Raw genomic sequence first — 25,984 nt, 5'->3', positions numbered from 1 at the left:
TCCCATGTTTTGATTGGGTTGTTTGTTTTTTTATATTGAGCTATAAATGAGCTGTTTCTATATTTTGGAAATTAATCTCTTGTCAGTCACATCATTTGCAAGTACTTTCTCCCATTCTGTATGTTGTCTTTTCATTTTGTTTATGGTTTCTGTTACTTTGTCATTTTCTTGTTTGTATAAGTAAAGATACAGGATTCTTCATGGTTTTAGTAGCATCTGAGCAGTGTCTTACTATCTTTTGAATGTAAAAATGTGGAAAATAGTATGGAGGTTTCTCAAAAAATAAAAATAGAACTGCCATATACCTAGCAGTTCCACTCCTAGGTATATATCTGAAAAAAGTAGAAAACACTAATTTGAAAAGATACATGTACCCCAGTGTTCATAACAGCATTATTTGTAATAGCCAAGATACAGAAACAACCGAAGTGTCCATCAACAGATGAACTGATAAAAAGATGTGATACACACACACACACACACACACAAACACACAGGAATGCTATATAGGCATTAAAATGAAGGTTTTGCCATTTACAGCAACATGAAAGGACTTGGAGTGTATTATGTTTAGTGAAATAAGTCAGACAGAAAGACAATTACTGTTTGTTATCACTTATATGTAGAATCTAAAAAATGAAAGAAGCTAGTGAATATAAAAAAAATGAGACATACTTGTAGATATAAAGAACAAAATAGTGGTTATCAGTGGGGAGAGGGAAGTAAGTAGGGGAAAGATATGAGTGAAGGATTAAGAGATACAGACTCCTATGTATAAAATAAAGAAAATACAAGGATATATTATACAGTACAAGGAATATAACCAATATTTTATAATAACTATAGATGGAGCATAACCTTAAAAAATTGTGAATCACTTGTTTGTATACCTGAAACTTATCTAATATTGACTATAACTCAGTAAATTTTTTTTAAATGTGGCAAAGGATAATAATGTGTCTTTAACATGCTGAGTTTCTCTTGGTTTCTGACACACGCACACACACAAATTGAGGTTGAACATCTCTTCTTATGCTTCTTTGTTGTTGTTGTTGTTCTCGGAAAGGCCTGTTCAAATACTTGCCCATTGGGTTCCTCATCTTTATAAATGATTTTGGGGGGACTACTTTATGTATGATGAGCATTAAACTTTTGCCTGGGACTTCCTTGGTGACTCAGTGGTAAAGAATCTGCCTGCCAGTGCAGGAGACACAGGTTTGATCCCTGATCCGGGAAGATCCCACATGCCGTGGAGCAACTACGCCCGTGTGCCACAACTTCTGAGCCTGTGCTCTAGAGTCCTGAAGCCACAACTACTGAGCCTGCATGCCCTAGAGCCTATGCTCCACAACAGGAGAAGCCACTGCAATGAGAAGCCTGCGCACAGCAACTAGAGAGTGGCCCCCACTGTCCGCAACTAGAGAAAAGCCCTAGCAGCAGTGAAGACCGAGCACAGTCAAAAATAAGTACATAAATAAAAATTTAAAAAGAAAACCTTTTGCCTGTAGTAGTTGTTACAGTCCCTCTCCACTTCCCCTTGTCTTTTAAGTGTGTTGCACCATATAAACTTGTAACTTCTTTTTAAACTAACAACCATATAGACCACTTTTATTTTCTTTATGGCTTCTGTGTTTTTTGTTGGCCCTTAGCTTTTTTTTGTATTCTATTAAAAAGATGCTCTCTCCTATTCAGTAGGTTGCCTTTTTCTTTTCTTGATAAGTTTCCTTTGTGTGCAAAAGCTTTTAAGTTTAATTAGGTCCCATTTGTTTATTTTTGCTTTTGTTTCCCCTTTCTGTGGAGACAGATCCAAAAACATGTTGCTCAGACCAAGGTCAAAGAGTCTCTTGCCTTTGCTTTCTTCTAGGAGTTTTATAGTTTAATATCCAAAATGTATAAAAAACCTATACCCCTCAATATCTAAAAAACAATGATTAAAAAATGGACAGAAGACCTGAATAGGCATTTCTGCATAGAAGACATACAGATGGCCAACAGACACATGAGAAGATGCTCAACATCACCAATCATCAGGAAAATGCAAATCAAAACCACAGTGAGATAGCACCTTACACCTGTCAGGATGGCTGTCATCAAAACAGCAGGAAATGATAAGTGTTGGCAAGAATGTGGAGGTAAGGGAACCTTTGTGTTCTATCAGTGGGAATTAAATTGGTGCAGCCACAGTGGAAAATATTATGGATGTTCTTAAAAAAATAAATAAAACTACCATGTGATCCAGCAACTTGATTCCTGGGTATTTATCAAAAGAAAACAAAAATACTAATTAGAAAAAATATATGCACCCCAGTGTTCATAGCATTATTCATAATAGCCAAGATGTGGAAACACCCTAAATATCCATCAATAGATGAATTAATAAAGATTTGGAATCTATATACAATGGAATACTACTCAGTTATCCATCAACAGATGGGTTAATAAAGAAGACTTGGTATATATATGCAATGGAATATTATGCAGTCATTTTGAAAAATAAAACTTTATTAAATAAAAAAAAAAAACAACGAAATTTTGCAATTATGTCAACATGGATAGACCTGGATGGTTTTGTACCTAGTGAAATAAGCCAGACAGAGAAGGTCCAATACAGTGTTTTCACTTATCTGTGGAATCTAAAAAATGAAACAGATGAACAGTTATAACAAAATAGAAACAGACTCAGATATGGAGAACAAACTAGTTGTTACCCAAGGATAGGAAGTGGCAGGAGGAGCAAACTAGGTGAACCCCTTAAGAGGTACAGACTACTAAGTATAAAATAGTTACAAGGATGTAATTTACAGCACAGGGAATATCCTTTTTGTATGGAGTGTATTCTATAAAATATTAATTTACTATTTTGTATACCTGAAACTAATATAATGTATGTTAACTGCAATTAAAGAAGAAAATAAACTGCATTTTTTGTAATTTGAAAATGTGAACATTAAACAGGAAAAAAATCTCCTTTATATTATTCTACTACTTTTATGTATTTTTTTCATATTTAGAGATTTAATTCCTCTGAGGTGTATATATATGGTATAGATAAAACTTCTATTTTTTCCCACTAGTGTATCCAGTTTCCTCACAAATATTTATGAGAATTTCATCTTTTTTTTGCTAATTGTGACTACCACATTCACCATAGCTAATAACCATATTTATTTTGATCTATTTTTAGATTCTGTTCTGTTGCTCCTTCTGTCTGTTCCCATGCTAGTACCACGCTGTTTTAATAGTTACTGTACCTTAATAGTACATCAAGTGGAAGTTGCTTCCCCCCTTATTTAAAAAAATATTTGGGCAATTTTTATGTGTTACATCTCCCATTGAACTATAGTTTCAACATGTAAAATATCCATCCTCCTCCACAAGAAAAATCTGACCCTTTGCTAATTTGATTTAGATTGCATTGCATTTCTATATGAATTTTGGGTAAAATGTCTATTTTTCAATATTCTTTGTGTGGGGGGTATCTGTGTCCATGTATTCATTTATTCAGGTCCTTCCCTGGGGGCTCAGATGGTAAAGAATTTGCCTGCAATGCGGAATACCTGGGTTTGATCCCTAGGTTGGGAAGATGCCCTGGAGGAGGGCATGGCAGCCACTTCAGTATTCTTGCCTGGAGAGGCCCATGGACAGAGGAGCTTGGCGGGCTACAGTCCATAGGGTCACAAAGAGTTGGACATGACTAAGTGACTCACTTTCTTAAAAATTATTTTGTGAAATTTTATTTTTACAAGTCTTTCACATTTCTTTTTAGGCTTATTCTTAGTTATCTTACAAATCTATGTCTTTGTGGAACTGATATTCTTGTAGTGGTCAATTTACTGTGTTAGTTTTCCAGTTAATTCTTCCATTCAGTTCAGTTCAGTTGCTCAATCATGTCTGACTCTTTGCGACCCCATGGACTGCAACACTCCAGGCCTCTCTGTCCATCACCAACTCCCAGAGTTTATTCAAACTCATGACCTTTGAGTCGGTGATGCCATCCAATTGTCTTCATCCTCTGTCGTCCCCTTCTCCTCCTGCCCTCAATCTTTCCCAGCATCAGGGTCTTTTCAAATGAGTCAGCTCTTCACATCAGGTGGCCAAAGTATTGGAGTTTCAGCTTCAACATCAGTCCCTCCAATGAACACCCAGGACTGATCTCCTTTAGGATGGACTGGTTGGATCTCCTTGCAGTCCAAGGGACTCTTCAAGAGTCTTCTCCAACACCACAGCTCAAAAGCATCAATTCTTCAGTGCTCAGCTGTCTTTATAGTCCAACTCTCACATCCATACACGACTACTGGAAAAATCATGGCCTTGACTAGATGGACCTTTGTTGGCAAAGTAATGTCTGCTTTTTAAAATGCTGTCTAGGTTGTTCATAACTTTCCTTCCAAGGAATAAGCGTCTTTTAATTTCATGGCTGCAATCACCATCTGCAGTGATTTTGGAGCCCTCAAAAATAAAGTCTGCAACTGTTTCCACTGTTTACCCATCTTTTTGCCATGAAGTGATGGGACTGGATGCCATGATCTTAGTTTTCTAAATGTTGAGCTTTAAGCCAACTTTTTCACTCTCCTCTTTCACTTTCATCAAAAGGCTCTTTAGTTCTTCTTTGCTTTCTGCTGTAAGGGTGGTGTCATCTGCATATCTGAGGTTATTGATATTTCTCCTGACAATCTTGATTCCAGCTTGTGCTTCCTCCAGCCCAGTGTTTCTCATGATGTACTCTGCATATAAGTTAAATAAGCAGGGTGACAATATACAGCCTTGATGTACTCCTTTCCCAATTTGGAACCAGTCTGTTGTTCTATGTACAGTTCTAACTGTTGCTTCTTGACCTGCATACAGGTTTCTCAGGAGACAAGTCAGATGGTCTGGTATTCCCATCTCTTTCAGAGTTTTCCACAGTTTATTGTGATCCACACAGTCAAAGGCTTTGGCATAGTCCATAAAGCAGAAATAAATGTTTTTCTGGAACTGTCTTCTTTTTCAATGATCCAGTGGATGGATGTTAGCAATTTGATCTCTGGTTTCTCTGCCTTTTCTAAAACCAGCTTGAACATCTGGAAGTTCACAGTTCACGTATTGTTGAAGCCTTGCTTGGAGAATTTTGAGCATTACTCTACTAGTGTGTGAGATGAGTGCAGTTGTGTGGTAGTTTGAGCATTCTTTGGCATTGACAAAATGTGGTCCACTGGAGAAGGGAATGACAAACCACTTCAGTATTCTTGCCTTGAGAACCCCATGAACAGTATGAAAAGGCAAAAAGATAGGAAAAGGCAAAAAGATAGGACACTGAAAGATGAACTCCCCAGGTCGGTAGGTACCCAATATGCTACTGGAGATCAGTGGAGAAATAACTCCAGAAAGAATGAAGAGACAGAGCCAAAGCACAAACAACACCCAGTTGTGGATGTGACTGGTGATGGAAGCAAGGTCCGATGCTGTAAAGAGCAATATTGTATAGGAACCTGGAATGTAAGGTCCATGAATGGAAGGCAAATTGGAAGTGGTCAAACAGGAGATGGCAAGAGTGAATGTCGACATTTTAGGAATCAGTGAACTAAAAAATTCTTCTGGACTTTTCATAAAAACTTTCATGTTATCTGTAAATCTTAGATCTTAAAAGTGTCATCCATGGTCTAGCAGCAGCAGCATTCTTTTTGAACCTCTTAGAAAAGCAAATTCTCTGGATCCATCCCTCATCAACTAACTGAGAAACTCGGAGGTAGAGCCCAGCGGTCTGTGTTCATCTTGCTCTCCAGAGAACTCTAATACTGTAGTCAAGTTTGAGGACCACTGATGTAATTGATAGTTTTTTTCTTAACCATATTTTCACTTCTCACCTCTATTTTCTTGCAAGATGTGTATGTAACAGTTCACAGTCTGTTACATAGAATGGATTATATAGAATGGACTTTGAAGAGCTTGAGACTAATTAGTAACTTTCCAGAGAAACACTGGAGAGGGGAATGATGGGAAATGAACTTTCTTAACCAGGTGAATGGGTGGGGGGGTGTACTTAACCTCAGACCGAGGTTGATTGGGTCAGAGAAATTAAGTATATTAGGATGAATTTTAGCCCTTATTATATGAAAACAGTAACTATTAGAAAATCAAATAGAATTGCATTAATACAAGGACAATAACTTCCTTCAACATTGGTAAAAGACAAATGATTCCATTAACCAATAATATATCCCAAAGGCACCCATAAAGCCTTTTATAAGTGTCAACATGAAAAGGGACTTCCATTGGATCACACTGAAGAAGGAAGGAGTGGTATTATTGCAGAAAGCAGTGTAACTGCATGGTGTAGGTATATCAATAAAGAGCAAGATGGTAGTGACCACGTGGGGCAGGTTGCCCCCATGACTGCAGCAAGAAAAGTGAAATTATTGAGTGTGTCAGTCACCTTGGCGTAGAGCCAGGGGAAGGAAGAAACCTATGGGTTATGGAACGTGGGGATCCAGTGTATTTGGTTGGAGAAAGCCAGGCAGGCTGATCTCTTACATAAAAGGTATATTCTGAAATCAGCTGTCACTGCAGACGTTCGTACAGTGCAACTGTTATCCTTTGTTGATATCCTTTGCACATTTTGTTAGGGGTGCTTATGTGGGAACATTCTACATGGTTCTAGTTGGTTTCAGAATTTCTCTAGGGAAAAATCATCACCCAGCTCAAATCTCTTGCTCTTTTGTTTTAGGGTAGGACCTCTTAGTGCCATGGGTGGGAGGGGAGTGTGGTGTCTGTCATGTGTGAAAGCTGGAGGATTCAATAGTCTGTGACATGTTAAAAATTAACCTTTAAGTAACAAACTATTTCTGTTCCTTAAATTCCAAAGTTTGGGATTTCAAAATGATTTTGAATTTTTCATGACACTGCTACATATAACTTGATTTAGAGAGAAGAGCAATTATGTACAACTTTTCTACAGGTTGCCATGTTTTGATTTTGTAATGTTTAGCACTTTTCACTGATCTTTTCTGTCAGCTTTCTTTTCTCACTGCACTTATCAAAATTTTAGTTGAAGACATATGATTATAGAAACTCTTAAAATTTCTTTTATATAACATCAGCTTAGTTCATAAGCAGGGCTTTCCTTACATGGTGTGAAATTGGCTAGGCATATCTCAAATCTCATTATTTTTAAAGCTGTTGGTTCTTAGGGTAGGAAAGTGAGACTGTGGGGTTTAATTAAATACTAAGTCATAAACTAGAGTCTCTATTTGAAATATTATCTAAGTATATGACAGGCGATTAAGAATTATTAGATTTGTGAATTACTTAAAATAAATGCTTGAGAGTAAAATTAGTTGAGCTTATGCAAGATATCCCAACTATCAGAAACAGTCTTGTCAGTTTTATTTCTTGTGATCCAAGTAGAATATTTTAAAGACAAAACCACAATTAGGTTTTTGTCAGGTGTGTGCTCTGAGTAACAACTAGTCTCCCTTTTATTTATCAGAGTATTTATGGCCATGGAGAATTGTGTCTTTTTAATTACAGTATGTGTCTGGGTATATATTTGTCCTGTCCTTTTTTTTTTCCCCCCTTAAATGTTGGCCTTTATATGTCATGTCTTGTCTGCTTGTCTACACAGTCCCTACTTTAGGGCAGAGATAATATATGATACTTTTTTTGTTTCTTTTTATTAAAACTTTTCAAGCATAGGGAAAAGTTGTTATTTAGTTGCTAAGTCGTTTCTGACTCTGCAACCGGACTGTAGTCCACTAGGCTCCTCTTGTCCATGGGATTTCCCAGACAAGAATGGAGTGAGTTGCCATTTCCTTCTCCAAAGGATCTTCCTAACCCAGGGATTGCACCCACATCTCCTGCATTAGCAGGTGGATTCTTTACAACCCAAGGAAGCCCTGCAGGGAAAAGTACAGAGGCCAGTATAACAAATGCTCACATAGTGAAAGTTGCTCAGTCTGTCTTACTCTTTGCAACCCCATGGATTATACAGTCCATGGAGTTCTCCAGGCCAGAATACTGGAGTGGGTAGCCTTTCTCTTCTCTAGGGGACCTTCCCATCCCAGAGATCGAACCCTGGTCTCCTGCATTGCAGGCAGATTCTTTACCAGGTGAGCCACAAGGGAAGCAACTGTGCAGTATCTTAATGTTTTGCCATTTTTGTTTCAGATGCTTAGCAAGATGTTAGATACAGGCAGAACTCCCAGTGTATCCCTCCCCAATTGCATTCCTTACCCTTCTTCTCTTGAGGTAATGACTGTGCCAAATTTTCTTATCATTCCTATGAATATTTTTATGCTTTTTCTATGTATGTATATGTGTGTGTCTATATGTCATCTGGTATTATCTTATGTGCTTTTGAAACTTATTTCATAGTATTGTACTTCTTTTAGTTTGCATTTTTACTTAATTTTTAATTGAAGTATAGTTGATTCACAATGTTGTGTTAGTTTCAAGTGTACAGCACAATGATTCAGTTATACACACACAAACACACACATACTCTTTTTCAGATTCTTACCCCTTATTATAAAATACCAAGTATAGTTTCCTGTGTTATACAGTAGGACCTTATATTTTATTTATAGTAGTGTCTATATGTTAATCTAGAATTCCTAATATATCCCTCCTCCCCCCTTTCCCCTTTGGTAATCATAGTTTGTTTTCTGTATCAGTGGGCCTATTTCTGTTTTGTTAATAAGTTCATTCGTATAATTTTTTTTAGGTTCTACATGTAAGCAATATCATAATGTTTGTTTTTCTTTCCCTGGCTTACTTCACTTAGTATGCTATCTCTAGGTCCATTCATGTTGCTCCAAATGGCATTATTTCATTCTTTTTTATGACTGAGTAGTATTCCATTGTGTATATGTACCACATCTTCTTTATCTATTCATCTGTCAGTGAATGTTTAAATTGCTTCCATGTCTTGGCTGTTGTAAACAGTGCTGCAGTAAACATTGGGGTGCAATGTGTATCTTTTCAAAGTACAGCTTTTTGCAGATATATGGAGTGGGATTCCAGGATCATATGGTGGCTCTATTTTTAGTTTTTAAAGGAACCTCCCCATTGCTCTCCATAGAGGCTACACCAGTTTATAGTCCCACCAACAGTTTACAAGGGTTCCCTTTTCTCCATACCCTCTCCAGCGTTTATTATTTATAGACTTTGATGATGGCCATTCTGACCAGTGTGAGGTGATACTTCATTGTAGTTTTGATTTGCATTCCTCTAAGTAGCAGTGTTGAGCATCTTTTTGTGTGCCTTTGGCCATCCGTATATCTTCTTTAGAGAAATGTCTGTTTACATCTTCTGTCAGCTTTCTTGTCTCACTGTACTTAATCAAAATTTTAGTTGAAGACCTATGATTATAGAAACTCTTAAAATTTCTTTTATATAACATTGGCTTAGTTCATAAGCAGGGCTTTCCTTACATGGTGTGAAAATGGCTTTTCATCTTTTGCCCATTTTTGTAATTGAATTGTTCATTTTTTTTTTAATATCGAGCTGTACAAGCTATTTGTATATTTCGGAGATTAATCCCTTGTTAGTCACATCATTTGCAAATATTTTCTTCCATTCTGTAGATTGTCTTTTTGTTTTGTTTATGGTTTCCTTTACTGTACAAAAGCTTTTGAGTTTAATTAGGTACCATTTGTTTATTTTTGTTTTTATTTCCATTACTCTAAGAGACAGATCCAAAAACATCGGTTTATGTCAAAGAGTGTTCTGCCTATGTTTTCTTGTGGGAGTTTTTTTTTAACGTAATGCTTTTCAGATATACCTGCTCTAGTATCTCTGTTACTAAAACAAAGTAAAACAAAACATTATCTACTTCCATCCTATATCTCATTCCATCTGTTGTTGTTGTGCTTGGTCGCTCAGTTGCGTCTGAATCTTTGCGATCCTGTGAACTGTAGCCTGCCAGGCTCCTCTGTCCATGGGATTTTCCAGGCTACTACCTATTTATATCTCTTGCTAAGTGTTGTGTGTGCTTATTTCCTGTCTTCATGCTCTCTCAAACTCACAATAATGAGCCTTTTTGCCACCATTCCATGTAAACAGTTCTTATCCAGGTGACCAGTGACCTCCCAGTTACCACACCAAGTTGTTATTCTCCATTTATCACTTAACCTATCAGCAACATTGGACACATTTGGTTACCTTCTAAATTATTTCATATAACACTTTTGTTTACCTTCTAAATTACTACACCTCTTTGGTTTTCCTCCTCCCTCATGGCTACTCCCTCTCATGCCTTTTGCTGCATTCTTGCTAGCTTTGTTTGGAAATAAATTGAATACAAAAGTTTAGGATGAAAAGTGACCATCTCTCCCTGCCACCTTCAAAACCCATATCCCTTCTCACTAATAAAAAATATAAACAGACTTCATTTGTGTGTGCATGTTTGTGTAAATTCTATGGTGGGAACAGTGCCTCATTTTAAATTACAGTTGTTTGCTTATTAATGATTCATATTTTCTGTGCACCTTCTGTTTATATTATTTGCTCACTTTTTCTATAGTGTTTTACTGGTTTTACTGATTAAGTGTATAAGTTAAAATCATTAACTGTTATGTATTGTGAATTTTTTTCCTACTTTATCAGATGCCATTTGACTTTGCGGCATTTTTGAAGTACAGAGTTCTAATTTTTTGCTATAATCAGCTTTAATAGTTTTTTTCCTTTATGGTTCCTGGCCTCTAGGTGCTGCTTACCTTCTCCACTGAATCATAAATAATTTCACTTGAGTTTTCTTTGGTCCTGCTTCAAAGCTTCCTTTTTTTACTGTTAAATCTTTGATCCTTCTGGAATTTATTCAGTGTATGAAATGAAGAGGTGTACATCCTATTCATTTTTCTAACTGACTACCTGATTGTCCCCCAATCATTTAATCATCTCTATTTCTCTTACTTGTTTGAAGACCACCTTCACTGTAGAGTAATTCCCTGGTGTATTTTAATTACTCCCAAGTTATTAAAAATGGATTTATTTCTGTTTTATTTTTCAAACCACTGCAGTGTGACACTCATATGGAACTACTCTTGAAAAGAGATCATCATGGACTTTATAGCTGTCAAATCATTTAGCTGTATATTACTTTGGGCAGAAAGTAAAACAGTTGAATACTCTCCGACCACTCTTCTTCTAAACTATCCTTCTTTTCACATTTCTCTTAGTTTCCCTCCTACCTATTGTCTCATTTCTTTGCTAGCTTGTCTTCCTCTGTTTCTTGCATAAAAGTGTTCGTTGGATTTGCACTTTTCTCTTAGCTTGAGTGATATTTCCCTGTCTCATCCCTTGAGCTGTTACTTAACTGGCTAAATATTCCTGTGTTTTCATTTCTACTTCCAACCTAAATCTAGAACTATATTTCCAATTCTCTGTTAGATACTATATGATGTGCTCTGGGTTATTTCAGTATGTCTATACAAACCATTGTTGACCTTGTTTTTTATGTTTTTCTTTCTTTCTATACCCTACCTCACTTGATGTCTTCACCATTTCTTCCTGTTACTTAGATTTTGTCTTTGATATGTCTCTTTATCCCTTTAAAATCTGTCAGTAATCTGTCACAGGTCCTAGTTCTTCCTGCCTATTCTCATAGTCCTTGTCTGTGCTTTCATTTCATGCCTTGATTTTGGAAGTAGTTTCTTATCAGTCTCCATATTTCTGGTCCCTCTGTCTCTGATCCAGCCCCACATTACAGGCAGTGTTAATTTTCTACTACATATATTTGACCATGGTTAAAAACACTTGGTTTCGTTTATATCCTGCATAAGTTGTTCACATGCACTTACTTCCTCTTTCTTCCTAACTCCATTAAAATGAGAGTAAAGAGATGGAAAAATTCAAAAGGACAAAGAGAACAGGATTGGAAACATTGACAGATGTGAAGTTGGAACTATTTTATTTTATTTTTTTTTTACTTTTAGCAAAGAAAGTTACAACTCCAATATCTTCCCCTACATGAACTTTTGAGAGAAACCAACTCATTCTTCCCATAGAATTCCTAGTATTTCAAGACTTGGAGGCGCCTGGTCTGCAGAAGGCAGGAATGAGTCATGAGATTGAAAACACAGGCTGTTCCTTGAAAGTCTTTAAAATAAGTGGCTAAAGTCCCCTGTACCCCCTCTCTGCTCCTCTGGAGACCAGAGGGTTATTATCTGGAGAATTTGACGGGAGAGCCCCAATCTCAGAGATCCAGGTGCAGCAAGTGGATTGCTTAAAACAAACTTTTGGACTCTGTGGGAGAAGGCGAGGGTGGGATGTTTTGAGAGAACAGCATCGAAACATGTATATTATCAAGGGTGAAACAGATCACCAGCCCAGGTTGGATGCATAAGACAAGGGCTCGGGGCTGGTGCACTAGGAAGACCCAGAGGGATAGGATGGAGAAGGAGGTGGGAGGGGGGATCGGGATGGGGAATACATGTAAATCCATGGCTGATTCATGTCAATGTATGGCAAAAACCACTACAATATTGTAAAGTAATTAGCCTCCAACTAATAAAAATAAATGGAAAAAAATAAAATAAAAATAAATAAAAAATAAAAAAATAAATCTCAAGCAGAAAGCTAAAAAAAAAAAAAACAATGGGATTACATGAAAGTTCGCATACCTCATTTGGGGACCTCTGTGTTCTACTCTAGATGTAATTGGTAAGATGTTTCATGAGTTATTTTCACATTCCCAGATTCCTAATGGTGATCTAGATATAATAGGTTTTCTCTTGGCACATCCTGTAAAGAATCAAGTAGCCTAATAAGCAAAATGAAAAATTTCTCAATGTCTCAAAACTAACTGGTTAAACATTTTCAGAAAAGGTAAGTCAAAAGTCAGTTGATTTTGAGATGCTTAAAATATTTTATTTTGTTTAGGCTACTCAGTTTCTTTACTTGTAATAACAGGATTATAAGCAGAAAACATGTGATTGTGCAAATAAGTGTAAATGCTGTGTTTTCATTTGATTTGTTTCTTTTTTAGTTTTGAAGACCCAAGAAACAGAGTATAGTTGACCCTTATACAACACAGCAGTTAGGAGCACCAGCCCCCAAGCAGTTGAAAATTCTCGTATTGCTATCTCTGTCTCAAAAAGACAAAAGAATTGATAAATTGTGCACCCATGATGGGAAGTTGAAACAGTTTGGGTAGAATCAGGACTCAAACCCTAGTTCTTTTGATTCCATGTTGTGATCTGTAATCAAACACAAACATTTCCCCACACTTAGTTTATTTAAAGATCTATACAATAAAAATGTGTGTACTATATTTATTGAAAAAAGTCCACATGTAAGTGGACCTGCATATTTCAAACCTGTGTTGTTCAGGGGTCAACTATACTTTTTTCTCTTCCGCTGTTTTTGCTTTTGTCCCTAAATTAAGGGACAGGAAGAAGGCAGGGAACAATTTTCCCCTCTAGCTTCATTATTTTAGGTTTTCACGTAGTTTTGTAACAAGCATAATTATATGAACAAACTAAATTGGGTACTGTACATTTTTATCTTCCCAATGCAATAAATTGATTTTATTAACAAGAAACATTTATGTAAAATATACACTTTTGCTTCCGAATATATTTGAAATTAATCGAATGCATTAAATGCATTCTTTATCGCCAATGCAAAGCATCCACACTACTAAAAACATATAGTTACTACCGCCCCACCTGCTCTTTCCCATAAAAGCAACATTCCTACCTCCATTACCTATTTTATATCTTTAAGATTTAAAAGTCTTTAAAAGCATCTCTCTATCCTTATTTAAGCAATCACTTGGAAAATTATGGGCCCTCCACGTGGTCCCCACAGGCCTCAAGGCCCCCTGGTAACTTGGGATTCAACGCCGTCTCTGAATCTGCTTGTCAAATGTTTGCCTCAGCTCTTTGCTTCTAGATTCTGTGTCTCACCCAGCGTCACACAGACTCCCCCAGGTCTTCTGACTCTCATTTAATCCAACTTCCTATTTACATGGCGGTTTTTCTATAGTTAATTGTTGGCTAATGATTTCAAATGAAATTACCCAGTACTCTTTTAATGATTCCGTACTGAATTTTGTAGGTATTTTGACTATTGCAGATTCAGTTTCTTAATTTTCATAAGCTGTAATATGGACACTAGGTACATAGATATACATTTTGCCTATCACAAAGTATGTAAAATATTACAAAGGTAGCATAATGTGAAAATTCGAGTATTGATTTTCATAGTAAATATTGACTTCTTTTCCTCCTGCACAGGTCATTATCCAACTTTTAGAGGTGATGGATCATCTGCATAGAGGGGAATCAATTGCTGCAATACTCCGTAACCGGTATATTTATGGAAGCAGTTTACCTTATAAGTTATATAATGTCTCTTCCATTTATTTATTTACCTAACATAAGTCGGTACTCAGTAAATATTTGTTGAATACCTGTTATAAAATTAAAATATTTGCTATATGAGTAAATAGAAGAATGCCTGAGTGACAAAGAAACGGAATGAAGAGAATGTTAATGACTGTATTCTGAGCTAATGAAAAAATAGAAAATATAACTAGAAATCAAAATTGGTGGACATTGTGAACACCTGGAATTCAGTCAGTGGAGCTATTGATGTGAATTTTTGGTTTTAAAGCATATCGATGAATAAATAGGGCTTCCCTGGTAGCTCAGCTGGTAAAGAATTCTCCTGCAATGCAGGAGACCCTGGTTCTATTCCCGAGTTGGGAAGGTTCACTGGGGAAGGGATAGGCTACCCACTCCAGTATTCCTGGCCTTCCCTGGTGACTCAGATGGTAAAGAATCCTCCTGCAATGTGGGAGACCTGGGTTCGATCCCTGGGTTGGGAAGATCCCCTGGAGGAGGGCGTGGCAACCCACTCCAGTATTATGGCCTGGAGAATGGAATTCAGTCAGTGGAGCTGTTGATATGAATTTTTTGTTTTAAAGTATATAAGTGAATAAAACACTGGTATCCATTGCTTACAAATAGATGTCTCAGCAAAGTATTTTTTAAAAATAGTATTGCCTGTGATTGTGTGTACATTGCTGTTATTTGAAATTCCAGTTAAAACTTTTTCAGGGATTTATGAGAAATTCAGAGCTGCTTCTGTCAATTTAGGATTTTAAACTTGTGGTTTAAAGAAATATGGCAAAAAAAGAAAGAAAGAAAGAAATATGGCCTTTACTTTGTCGGTGTGAAAGAGTATCTCTTATTCTCAGTATTTTAATTGTACAGCTCTGGTGAAATATTTGAAGTAATATGCTGAAGTTGTCTATATCATGGTTCTGACAGTTACTCGTGTAGCCTTGGTTAAGTTTTTTAGTTGCTCTGTACCTTAACTTCCTCATCTATGAATTGAGTGTAATAATAATACCTATATCTCAAAGTAATTTTGAGGATTAAATAAATGTCTACTGTGTGCGTGTGTGTGTGCGCGCGTGTGTGTGTGTGGAGAGCAGGAGCTTGGCAAATAATTCGAAGTATAACAGTGCTTGTATTGAAATACAAATGTAGGATTTTAACTATTTCAAAAATACAATATTTTTGTTACTCAGTTCCGAGGTACTTTAAAAATAGCTTCCCTGGTGGCTCAGAGGGTAAAGCGTCTGCCTGCAATGCAGGAGACCTGGGTTTGATCCCTGGGTTGGGAAGTTCTCCTGGAGAAGGAAATGGCAACCCACTCCAGTATTCTTGCCTGGAGAATCCCATGGACAGAGAAGCCTGGTAGTCTACAGTCCATGGGGTCACGGACACGACTGAGCGACTTCACTCACTCACTCATTAAAAGACTATGGAAGGAGGGGAAAGGTTGACGTATGAAGGAGACATATATAAAGTCATTGTTATTTGAAAGATACCATGTTAGGAATTTTGCATAGTATTCCCACCAGAGGAAAATCATATGAAGAGTACATGCTTGTTGGAATGTGGGCAAGGGGCTGTAAGGTAGACTTATTCAGAGATACTGGACACAAGGAAGTCATTGCAGGAATATTGCATGGCCACATAGAAGAGAAGAGTAGATTGCAGGGGTAGATTTCTAGTGGGGAATTGAGACTGCAGAGTTCATGTGCTGCTTAAGCCGGGGGTCTGTATCACACATTTGGAAGAGGAACTAGTAGGAGGGCAGTATTTCCTAAGCTCAAGTGGATAACTGAGGTAGTTATAGCACAATTGAATTTGTTTCCATTATTATTATCGAGATATAACTACATATCGTAAAATACACAAACACATAAATACATTGCACAAACATATAAATATATTAAATACATTTAAATATATTATATATAAACATTTAAATATATTAAATATATTGTATACATTTAAATATACATCTGTATTTATTTTTATACATGTAAGCATCCAGGTAACCACAACCGAGGTCAAGATATAAAACAGTTCCATCGTTTCAGAGAACTCCCTTGTTCCCCTCTCCAGTTCGTGTCTCCTCCCCTCCTACAGACTTGTGTATCTTGGGTTCATGTTACTTGTTCTTGAACTTCATGAAAATGTAGTCTAACACTGTGTATTATTTTGTGTATGGCTTCTGTTGTTCAAAATAATGTTTTTGAAATCCATCATTATTGCAGGTATCAATGATTCCTTCTTTTTATTGCTCTGTAGTAGTCCCTTGTTTAAATATACCACAATTTATCCATTTCTTGTTGAGAGTCATTTAAGTTATACTCATTATTTGGCTATTATGAATTAAGCTGTTGTTAACATTTTTAGCAAATCTTTTTGTGGCCGTATATACTCATTTCCTTTGGCTATATACCTAGAAATAGAATTGGTGGGTCATATGTGTATATATATTTATTTAATTTATTTGACATTATTAGAAACTGCCAAACACCTTTAAAGAAGTTATACCAGTTTCTTCTCAGACCAATAAAAAGTGAGAATCTTTACAAACTCTTGGTGTTTAGTTTTAGTTATTCTCTTGGGTGTATAGTTGTTTCCCACTGTGGTGTTCACTTTGCATTTTCCTCATGTGGAATGATGTGAGTTTGTTTTTGTATGTTTGTTAGCTATTTGTCTATCTTTTAGAAGTATCCAAATCTTTTGCCCATTTAAAAATTGATTTTTTTCTCTTTGAGTTTTAAGAGTTTTTAAGTTTTTTCTTGATATTTAGATAGATGTATTATGAATATTTTCTTCCAATCTGTAGCTTCCATCCCATTTCTTGTTTGTGTCTTTTGCTGAGCAGTTTTATTTTTGTTTCATTTTTATGAAGTTCAATTTGTCACTTTTTCTTTATGCTCAGTAATTTTTGCATCTTTCTTTTTTTTTTTTTTTTTTAAAGAGAGTGAAGTCGCTCAGTCATGTCCAATTCTTTCTGACCCTATGGACTGAAGCCTACCAGGCTTCTCCGTCAAGGGGATTTTTCCAGGCAAGAGTACTGGAGTGGGCTGCCATTGCCTTCTCCAATTTTTGCATCTTTCTAAAAATTTTTACCCTCCCAAATTTCAGGCTTTCTCCCTGATGTTTTAGCCCCTGCACTGTAAGTGCATTCTTGACCAGAAACTTAAATAAATGAACTTATGACATGTTTGTGTACACAAATTGTAGACCAGTTTCATATTCTAAATAAAAAAGAAACCAGACACATTTAGGAATGTATGAGAAGTATTAACCCTTTGTGACTCAGTTCAGTTCAGTCACTCAGTCGTGTCCGACTCTTTGTGACCTCATGAATCGCAGCACACCAGGCCTCCCTGTCCATCACCAGCTCCTGGAGTCTACCCAAACCCATGTCCATCGAGTTGGTGATGCCATCCAGCCATCTCATCCTCTGTCGTCCCCTTCTCCTCCTGCCCCCAATCCCTCCCAGAATCAGGGTCTTTTCCAATGAGTCAACTTTTCACATGAAGTGGTCAAAGTATTGGAGTTTCAGCTTCAACATCAGTCCTCCCAATGAACACCCAGGACTGATCTCCTTTAGGATGGACTGGTTGGATCTTCTTGCAGTCCAAGGGACTCTCAAGAGTCTTCTCCAACACCACAGTTCAAAAGCATCAATTCTTCGGCGCTCAGCTTTCTTCACTGTCCAACTCTCACATCTATACATGACTACTGGAAAAACCGTAGCCTTGACTAGATGGACCTTTGTTGGCAAAGTAATGTCTCTGCTTTTTAATATGCTATCCAGATTGGTCATAACTTTGCTTCCAAGAAGTAAACGTCTTTTAATTTCATGGCTGCAATCACCATCTGCAGTGATTTTGGAGCCCAGAAAGTCTGCAACTGTTTCCACTGTTTCCCCATCTATTTGCCATGAAGTGATGGGACCAGATGCCATGATCTTAGTTTTCTGAATGTTGAGCTTTAAGCCAACTTTTTTACTCTCCTCCTTCACTTTCATCAAGAGGCTTTTTAGTTCCTCTTAACTTTCTGCCATGAGGGTGGTGTCATCTGCATATCTGAGGTTACTGATATTTCTCCCGGCAATCTTGATTCCAGCTTGTGCTTCTCCCAGCCCCGCGTTTCTCATGATGTACTCTGCATATAAGTTAAATAAGCAGGGTGACAATATACAGCCTTGATGTACTCCTTTTCCTATTTGGAACCAGTCTGTTGTTCCATGTCCAGTTCTAACTGTTGCTTCCTGACCTGCATACAGGTTTCTCAACAGGCAGGTCAGATGGTCTGGTATTTCCATCTCTTTCAGAATTTTCCACAGTTTGTTGTGATCCATACAGTCAAAGGCTTTGGCATAGTCAATAAAGCAGAAATAGATGTTTTCCTGGAACTCTCTTGCTTTTTCTGTGATCCAGCAGAAAAACAAGACTGGGAGCTGACTATGGCTCAGATCATGAACTCCTTATTGCCAAATTCAGACTTAAATTGAAGAAAGTAGGGAAAACCACTAGACCATTCAGGTATGACCTAAATCAAATCCCTTATGATTATACAGTGGAAGTGAGAAATAGATTTAAGGGAGTAGATCTGATAGAGTGCCTGATGAACTATGGATGGAGGTTCGTGACATTGTACAGGAGACAGGGATCAAGACCATCCCCAAGAAAAAGAAATGCAAAAAAGCAAAATGGCTGTCTGAGGAGGCCTTACAAATAGCTGTGAAAAGAAGAGAAGCAAAAAGAAAAGGAGAAAAGGAAAGATATTCCCATCTGAATGCAGAGTTCCAAAGAATAGCAAGGAGAGATAAAAAAGCCTTCCTCAGTGATCAATGCAAAGAAATAGAGGAAAACAACAGAATGGGAAAGACTAGAGATCTCTTCAAGAAAATTAGAGATAGCAAGGGAACATTTTATGCAAAGATGGGCTTGATAAAGGACAGAAATGGTATGGACCTAACAGAAGCAGAAGATATTAAGAAGAGGTGACAAGAATACACAGAAGAACTGTACAAAAAAGATCTTCACGACCCAGTTGATCACGATGGTGTGATCACTCACCTAGAGCCTGACATCCTGGAATGTGAAGTCAAGTGGGCCTTAGAAAGCATCACTACGAACAAAGGTAGTGGAGGTGATGGAATTCCAGTTGAGCTATTTCAAATCCTGAAAGATGATGCTGTGAAAGTGCTGCACTCAATATGCCAGCAAATTTGGAAAACTCAGCAGTGGCCACAGGACTGGAAAAGGTCCATTTTCATTCCAATCCCTAAGAGAGGCAATGCCAAAGAATGCTCAAACTACCGCACAGTTTCACTCATCTGACACGCTAGTAAAGTAATGCTCAAACTTCTCCAAGCCAGGCTTCAGAAGTACATGAACCGTGAACTTCCAGATGTTGAAGCTGGTTTTAGGAGAGGCAGAGGAACCAGAGATCAAATTGCCAACATCTGCTGGATCATAGAAAAAGCAAGAGAGTTCCTTTGTGACTAGGAATGTTTTATTCCAGAGTGTGAATTCTTTAATACCATGAAAGCTACTCATATGATGCAGTCTGTCAGTAGATTTCATAAGAAATAAAAGATAGAGTAAATGCTGAAGGTGTTTGAGAAAATTCATTGCCTGTTTTAAGATTTAGAGTTAGTGAGTGATAGAAAGTTGTGCTCTTAACAAGAAAAATAATTATCTGTCTGAAACCAGCAAACAAGCATCGCACTTAATGATAGATGTAAGATAAGCAGCAACATAACAAAGATGCCCTCTATCACCATTTTAAAATATGTGTCTGTAAACTATGGCCAGTGTCAATAAAGAGGCATAGTTCACTGGAAGGAGGAAACAAAAATGATCAAGTTTTAGAAGATAGGGTCATGTACCTACAAAAGCGAAGACTTAAAAACAACTTCTTTGTTCACAGAATTTTAATATAAGTTCTAAAATGTAGTTGGATATAAGGTAAAAATTGCAAAACAATACCTTTTATCTGTATCAGACATAGCAATTTAGAATATATAATGGGGACTTTACTGGTAGTGCAGTGGATAAGAATCTTACTGCCCATGCAGGGGACACGGATTCAGTCCCTTATCCGGGAAGATCCCACATGCCATGGAGCAATTGAGCCTGTGCGCCACAGCTCCTGAGCCTGCACGCTAAAGCCCACGAAGGTGCAAGTACTGAGCTTAAGTGCTGCAACTTCTGAAGCCTGTGTGCCCTAGAGCACGCGCTCCACAATAGAGCTGCCACCGCAATGAGAAGCCCGCACACTGCAAGGAAGAGTAGCCTCCACTCACTGCAACTAGAGCAAGCCTGGGCAAAGCAATGAAGACCCAGCACAGCCAAAAATAGAGAGATAAATAAATCGAATATATAAGGGAAAACATTCCATTTACAAAAGCCATAAAATTAAATTGTTCAGCGTTAGTCACTCAGTCGTGTCCGACTCTTTGTGACCCCATGGACTATAGCCCACCAGGCTCCTCTGTCTATGGAATTCTCCAGGTAAGACTACTGGAATGGGTTGCCATTTCCTTCTTCAGGGGATCTTCCTGACCCATGGATCAAACCCAGCTTTCCCGCATTGCAGGCAGACTCTTTACCGACTGAGCCACTAGGAAAGCCCTTTAGTAATAAACCCAATAAAAGCTTCTAAGACCTATATGAAGAAACTTTAAAAATTCAACTGAGAGATAAGAAGTTTTTTTTTTTTTTTTTAATGGAGAGACACTGTATGGTCCTTGATTAAAAGACTAAATTTTGGGAAGAGACAAGCTCTTCCCAAATTGTTTTATAGATTTAATACAAACTTAATAGGAAATATAAAATGTCAAAGTGACTTTTCAATAAGATAATAAATGTATGGAAGAAATGTATTCCCATTGTTTAATATAATGTCTGGCATGTGTAGTAGTAATTACTGGTCAAAAAATTCTAATGATTTTTTCTGCTTATAATTCAGCAAACATTTATTGTGTAATTACTAAGCGCTAAACGTTTTCATTAGTTATTTTTGGCTGTGCTGGCTCTTTGTTGCTGTGTGCGGACTTTCTCTAGTTAAAACGAGCAGTGGCTACTCTCTAGTTATGATGCTTGGGCTTCCCATTGCAGTAATTTCTCTTGTTGTAGAGCAAAAGCTGTAGGGCATGTGGGCTCAGTAGTTGCAACACACAGGCTTAGTTGCTCCATAGCATGTGGGATCTTCCTGGACCAGGGATTGAACCCATGTACTCTGCATTGCAAGGCAGACTCTCAACCACTGGGCCACCAGGGGAGCCTCGATGATGACTATAGTAAAAATGATGAATCTTTGTTCTTATTGAACTTATATTTTGATGGAGATTGGGGTGGGGTCAGACAAAAGCCAAATATATATTTGAGAAAGTTAATGCAGAACATGAATAAACAAGGTAGGTAAAGAATTAAGGGTGGAGGTTTGCAGTGCAGAATAGCATTAATCTTTTATTAGTCTTAGATGTTTTTAGTCTTGCAGTCTACCATTCATCATATGTTTTACCATGTTAAAAGCTTTATTCCAGTGATTTACTGGTATAGAGAGAGGTCAGCCATATATGACTTGCTTTACTGCAAACATCATCTCAGTGTGAGCCTTGTCCTCACATTGACCGTACACATTACGGCACTGTCAGGGAGGGCACACTTGGTAAGAGTCACCCAGTTGGTGTTGTATGGTGGTGTGTTCTGTTGGGGTTCCTAGCTATAGTAAGGATTTCTGCAATGATGTAGAAAGCTCTGACAGTGTTCCAATTTTCTAAAAAGTATTCTTTGGTAAATAAAACAGAGCATATAATATTGTCTGGTATTTGCAACACAGGAAAAAAGAGTGCCAGACACTGTATAATCGGACTTTCATCCCTTTAACAAATATTATGCACCGCTTACTGTGCAAGGTGTTAGGGATATGGCAGTGAATGATGATACATGGTTCCCTGTCAGTTAGGTGACTACTAGTAGGGAAAATAAGAAATGAGGAGAGTCTGTACAAAGGTGGTGGCAGAGGAAATGATGAAGAGTGGGCAGGAAGTTGTGAACTATTTGGGGTAACTTTAACAATACTTGGTATTCAACTAGATTCTTCACATTCCAATCAATATGATCTTTTGAAATTGCTTATCTGATCCATGAACACGGTATGTTTCTCCATCTATTTGTGTCCTCTTTGATTTCGGGTGGAGAGGGAGGTGGGAGGGGGGATCGGGATGGGGAATAAGTGTAAATCTATGGCTGATCCATATCAATGTATGACAAAACCCACTGAAATGTTGTGAAGTAATTAGCCTCCAACTAATAAAAAAATTAAAAAAAAAAAAAAAAGAAATTGCTTATCTGATAATGTGGTCCTGACTGCCCTTTCCTGTCTCCAGCGATTGAAATCCTACCTGTTCTCCAAGACCCTCATCAAATTGTATGCCCTGTCTATCAGCCTTCCCTATCAATCCAAGCAGATGATCAAAAGAAAGAAAGAAAGTGTAGTCCTTAGTCGTGTCCAACTCTTTGTGCTCCTATGGATTGTAGCCCGCCAGTCTCCTCTGTCCATGGGATTTTCCAGGCAGATGATCAGGAGGGTCTCTCTCTTTTGTCTGTGAACCATTTATTCCCTGTAATGAATTTTCTCATATTTGGTTCTGCACTGAAGTAATTTGAGCATGTCTTTGCTTACAGCATCATTAAGAGAGCTCTTTCAGAGTGTGACTGCCTGCATCTAATACCTATTTACATCACATTGTATATAATGCAGAGTTTTGTGCATAATAGGCATTCATCAAATATTTACAGACGTTATAGCATGTATCAACAATTATTTGTTGCTTATGATTTTATTTGCTTAAATTGTTTAGGATAGTTTTGTTTTCCACAGTCAACTCTTACTAAGAGTTAAATAATTGGATATTAAACTAATCATTAAATTGTAAAATAGGCTAATGAAATTTATTACAGATTTCTAGGAATAAGCTCATACTTTTTAAACTGGCTTAATGTATAATCATTTCTTTTTTATGTTGAAAATTTACTGCAACAAAATATGACTCATAATTAAGAAAAGTTAATTTTTTTTTAATTTAGTTTCTTTCTTTATTATTTTTTTTTTTAATTTTTTTATTAGTTGGAGGCTAATTACTTCACAACATTTCAGTGGGTTTTGTCATACATTGATATGAATCAGCCATAGATTTACACTTATTCCCCATCCCGATCCCCCCTCCCATCTCCCTCTCCACCCGATTCCTCTGGGTCTTCCCAGTGCACCAGGCTGGAGCACTTGTCTCATGCATCTGGGCTGGTGATGATAGTATATACATGCTGTTCTTTTGAAAACATCCCACCCTCACCTTCTCCCACAAGTTCAAAAGTCTGTTCTGTATTTCTGTGTCTCTTTTTCTGTTTTGCATATAGGGTTATCGTTACCATCTTTCTAAATTCCATATATATGTGTTAGTATGCTGTAATGTTCTTTATCTTTCTGGCTTACTTCACTCTGTATAATGGGCTCCAGTTTCATCCATCTCATTAGAACTGATTCAAATGAATTCTTTTTAACGGCTGAGTAATATTCCATGGTGTATATGTACCACAGCTTCCTTATCCATTCATCTGCTGATGGGCATCTAGGTTGCTTCATGTCCTGGCTATTATAAACAGTGCTGCGATGAACATTAGGGTGCATGTGTCTCTTTCAGATGACCCACCTCCCAGATATTGGAAATAAAAGCAAAACTAAACAAATGGGATCTAATGAAACTTAAAAGCTTTTGCACTACAAAGAAACTATAAGTAAGGTGAAAAGACAGCCGTCAGATTGGGAGAAAATAATAGCAAATGAAGAAACAGACAAAGGATTAATCTCAAAAATATACAAGCAACTCCTGCAGCTCAATTCCAGAAAAATAAATGACCCAATCAAAAAATGGGCCAAAGAACTAAACAGACATTTCTCCAAAGAAGACATACAGATGGCTAACAAACACATGAAAAGATGCTCAACATCACTCATTATCAGAGAAATACAAATCAAAACCACAATGAGGTACCATTACACACCAGTCAGGATGGCTGCTATCCAAAAGTCTACAAGCAATAAATGCTGGAGAGGCTGTGGAGAAAAGGGAACCCTCTTACACTGTTGGTGGGAATGCAAACTAGTACAGCCACTATGGAAAACAGTGTGGAGATTCCTTAAAAAACTGGAAATAGAACTGCCATATGACCCAGCAATCCCACTTCTGGGCATACACACTGAAGAAAAGTTAATTTTATGTTTTCTTCTCAAAGCTAGCATATAAAAGTATGTGCGTTCTATAGAGCCTTAATTGTTTTTAAAACTATAGAAACAGCTATAATCATTTCTTACTATATGATGTAAAGGGAATACAGGGCTTTAAATCTGGTCGTTTGATAGTTTAAAATATTGAGCCTTTACTATTTATCAAGCACTGGTCTCATCTGTAACATTTAAGGATTGGAAGATCCTGACCTTCCTTTTAGTTTTAAAAGTCTGGAATTATATCTTTAAACCTAAGCACATAGTAGTTGATAAACAACACGTCTTTGATTAACCTTGAAAATGGTCATTCATTGAAGATATCCTTTTATTACTCTTTTCACAATTCAACTTTTTAAACTTCTATGAAGATATGATTTTCTGTGCTTTCTAAAGATTAAAAATTTATGAGAATCTAGCTTTACCTTTGCTAAATTGAGTCAATGATTATAATAAGGTTAACTCTTTGGCTGGAAGTTGTCTATAAGCATTATAATATGAGGGTAATGCACAAATTTCTGAGGCCAGTTACATTTTATAGTATGGACTTTTATTTTGGCTCAGAAATTCTATAGATCTTGGGTTACCTATTCTTATTGTTGTAATATATTACAGTATATGCGTGTTTATCAGCATATTTGTTCCTTTCACCGAAGAGTTACATATCTTTATACAAAGGGCATGGAATTGTTAGTAATGTTTGCCTGTTTGATCTTTCTAGAGAATTTTCTAGGCCATAGGAAGTGTCTCTGTTTCTGGGGAGAGGAATTACTACCCTGATTCCTCTCTCTATGTCTTGAATATTCCTGTTCATGATTCTATGCATAGTCTACACATTCTTTCTGGGCCATCTCATCTACAGCCATTATTTCAATTCCAAACTGTATGTGAAGACCTTAACATTTCTGTTTAACATTTAAATCTTTTTCATGAGTCCTCAACTAAAAAGTTCTGTATTCCTCTCTCTACTAGTTGTTCATTTGTTTTGACTTTACAAATAATTCATATTTATTATGGAACACTTAAAATAGCAAATTATATACATGTATGCAGAGAAAATAATCACCATAAGTAACTCTCTTAAACCCCCTTCATACATTTTCACTCTAGTTTTTTGATGTATTTTAAAATGTAACTGAAGTTGTGATTATTGAACGTGATATGGTATATGTGCTTAGAGGAGAAGCTTTGAAATCTTCCAAATACAGGTTCAAATCAAACTCTACTACTTACAAGCTGTGTGAACTTTGGAAAGTTTCTTAACTTCTCTGAATGTGTTTCCTCATCTATAAAATAAAAAAGTGTCATTGTTTTGGATTGTTCTAAGAATAAAATAAAATTTAGTAAGTCAGTCACATTTCTGGTACATGGTAAATTCTCAATAAATG

General features: G+C 37.0%; 1 protein-coding gene across 4 annotated transcripts in view; it reads left to right on the top strand.

The window, feature by feature from the left end:
• KLHL13 (kelch like family member 13) overlaps positions 1-25,984 on the top strand; it is a 193,526-nt gene that overhangs the window by 66,650 nt on the left and 100,892 nt on the right. For 2 of the 4 annotated variants that reach the window (XM_043458166.1, XM_043458171.1), the window contains exon 2: positions 14,214-14,287. The exons of 1 other annotated variant lie outside the window; for it this stretch is intronic. In XM_043458166.1, the coding sequence (XP_043314101.1) occupies positions 14,238-14,287 (50 nt within the window). In that variant the 5' untranslated portion in view covers positions 14,214-14,237. Of the gene's footprint in view, positions 1-14,211; positions 14,288-25,984 lie in introns of those variants that run through there. One more of the 4 variants, XM_043458172.1, reaches the window with a different exon arrangement.

This window comes from Cervus canadensis, chromosome X, assembly GCF_019320065.1.
Source record: "Cervus canadensis isolate Bull #8, Minnesota chromosome X, ASM1932006v1, whole genome shotgun sequence".
Taxonomy (NCBI): domain Eukaryota; kingdom Metazoa; phylum Chordata; class Mammalia; order Artiodactyla; family Cervidae; genus Cervus; species Cervus canadensis.
Note: the sequence above shows the minus strand (reverse complement) of the source record. Positions and strands in the feature narration are given on the sequence as shown.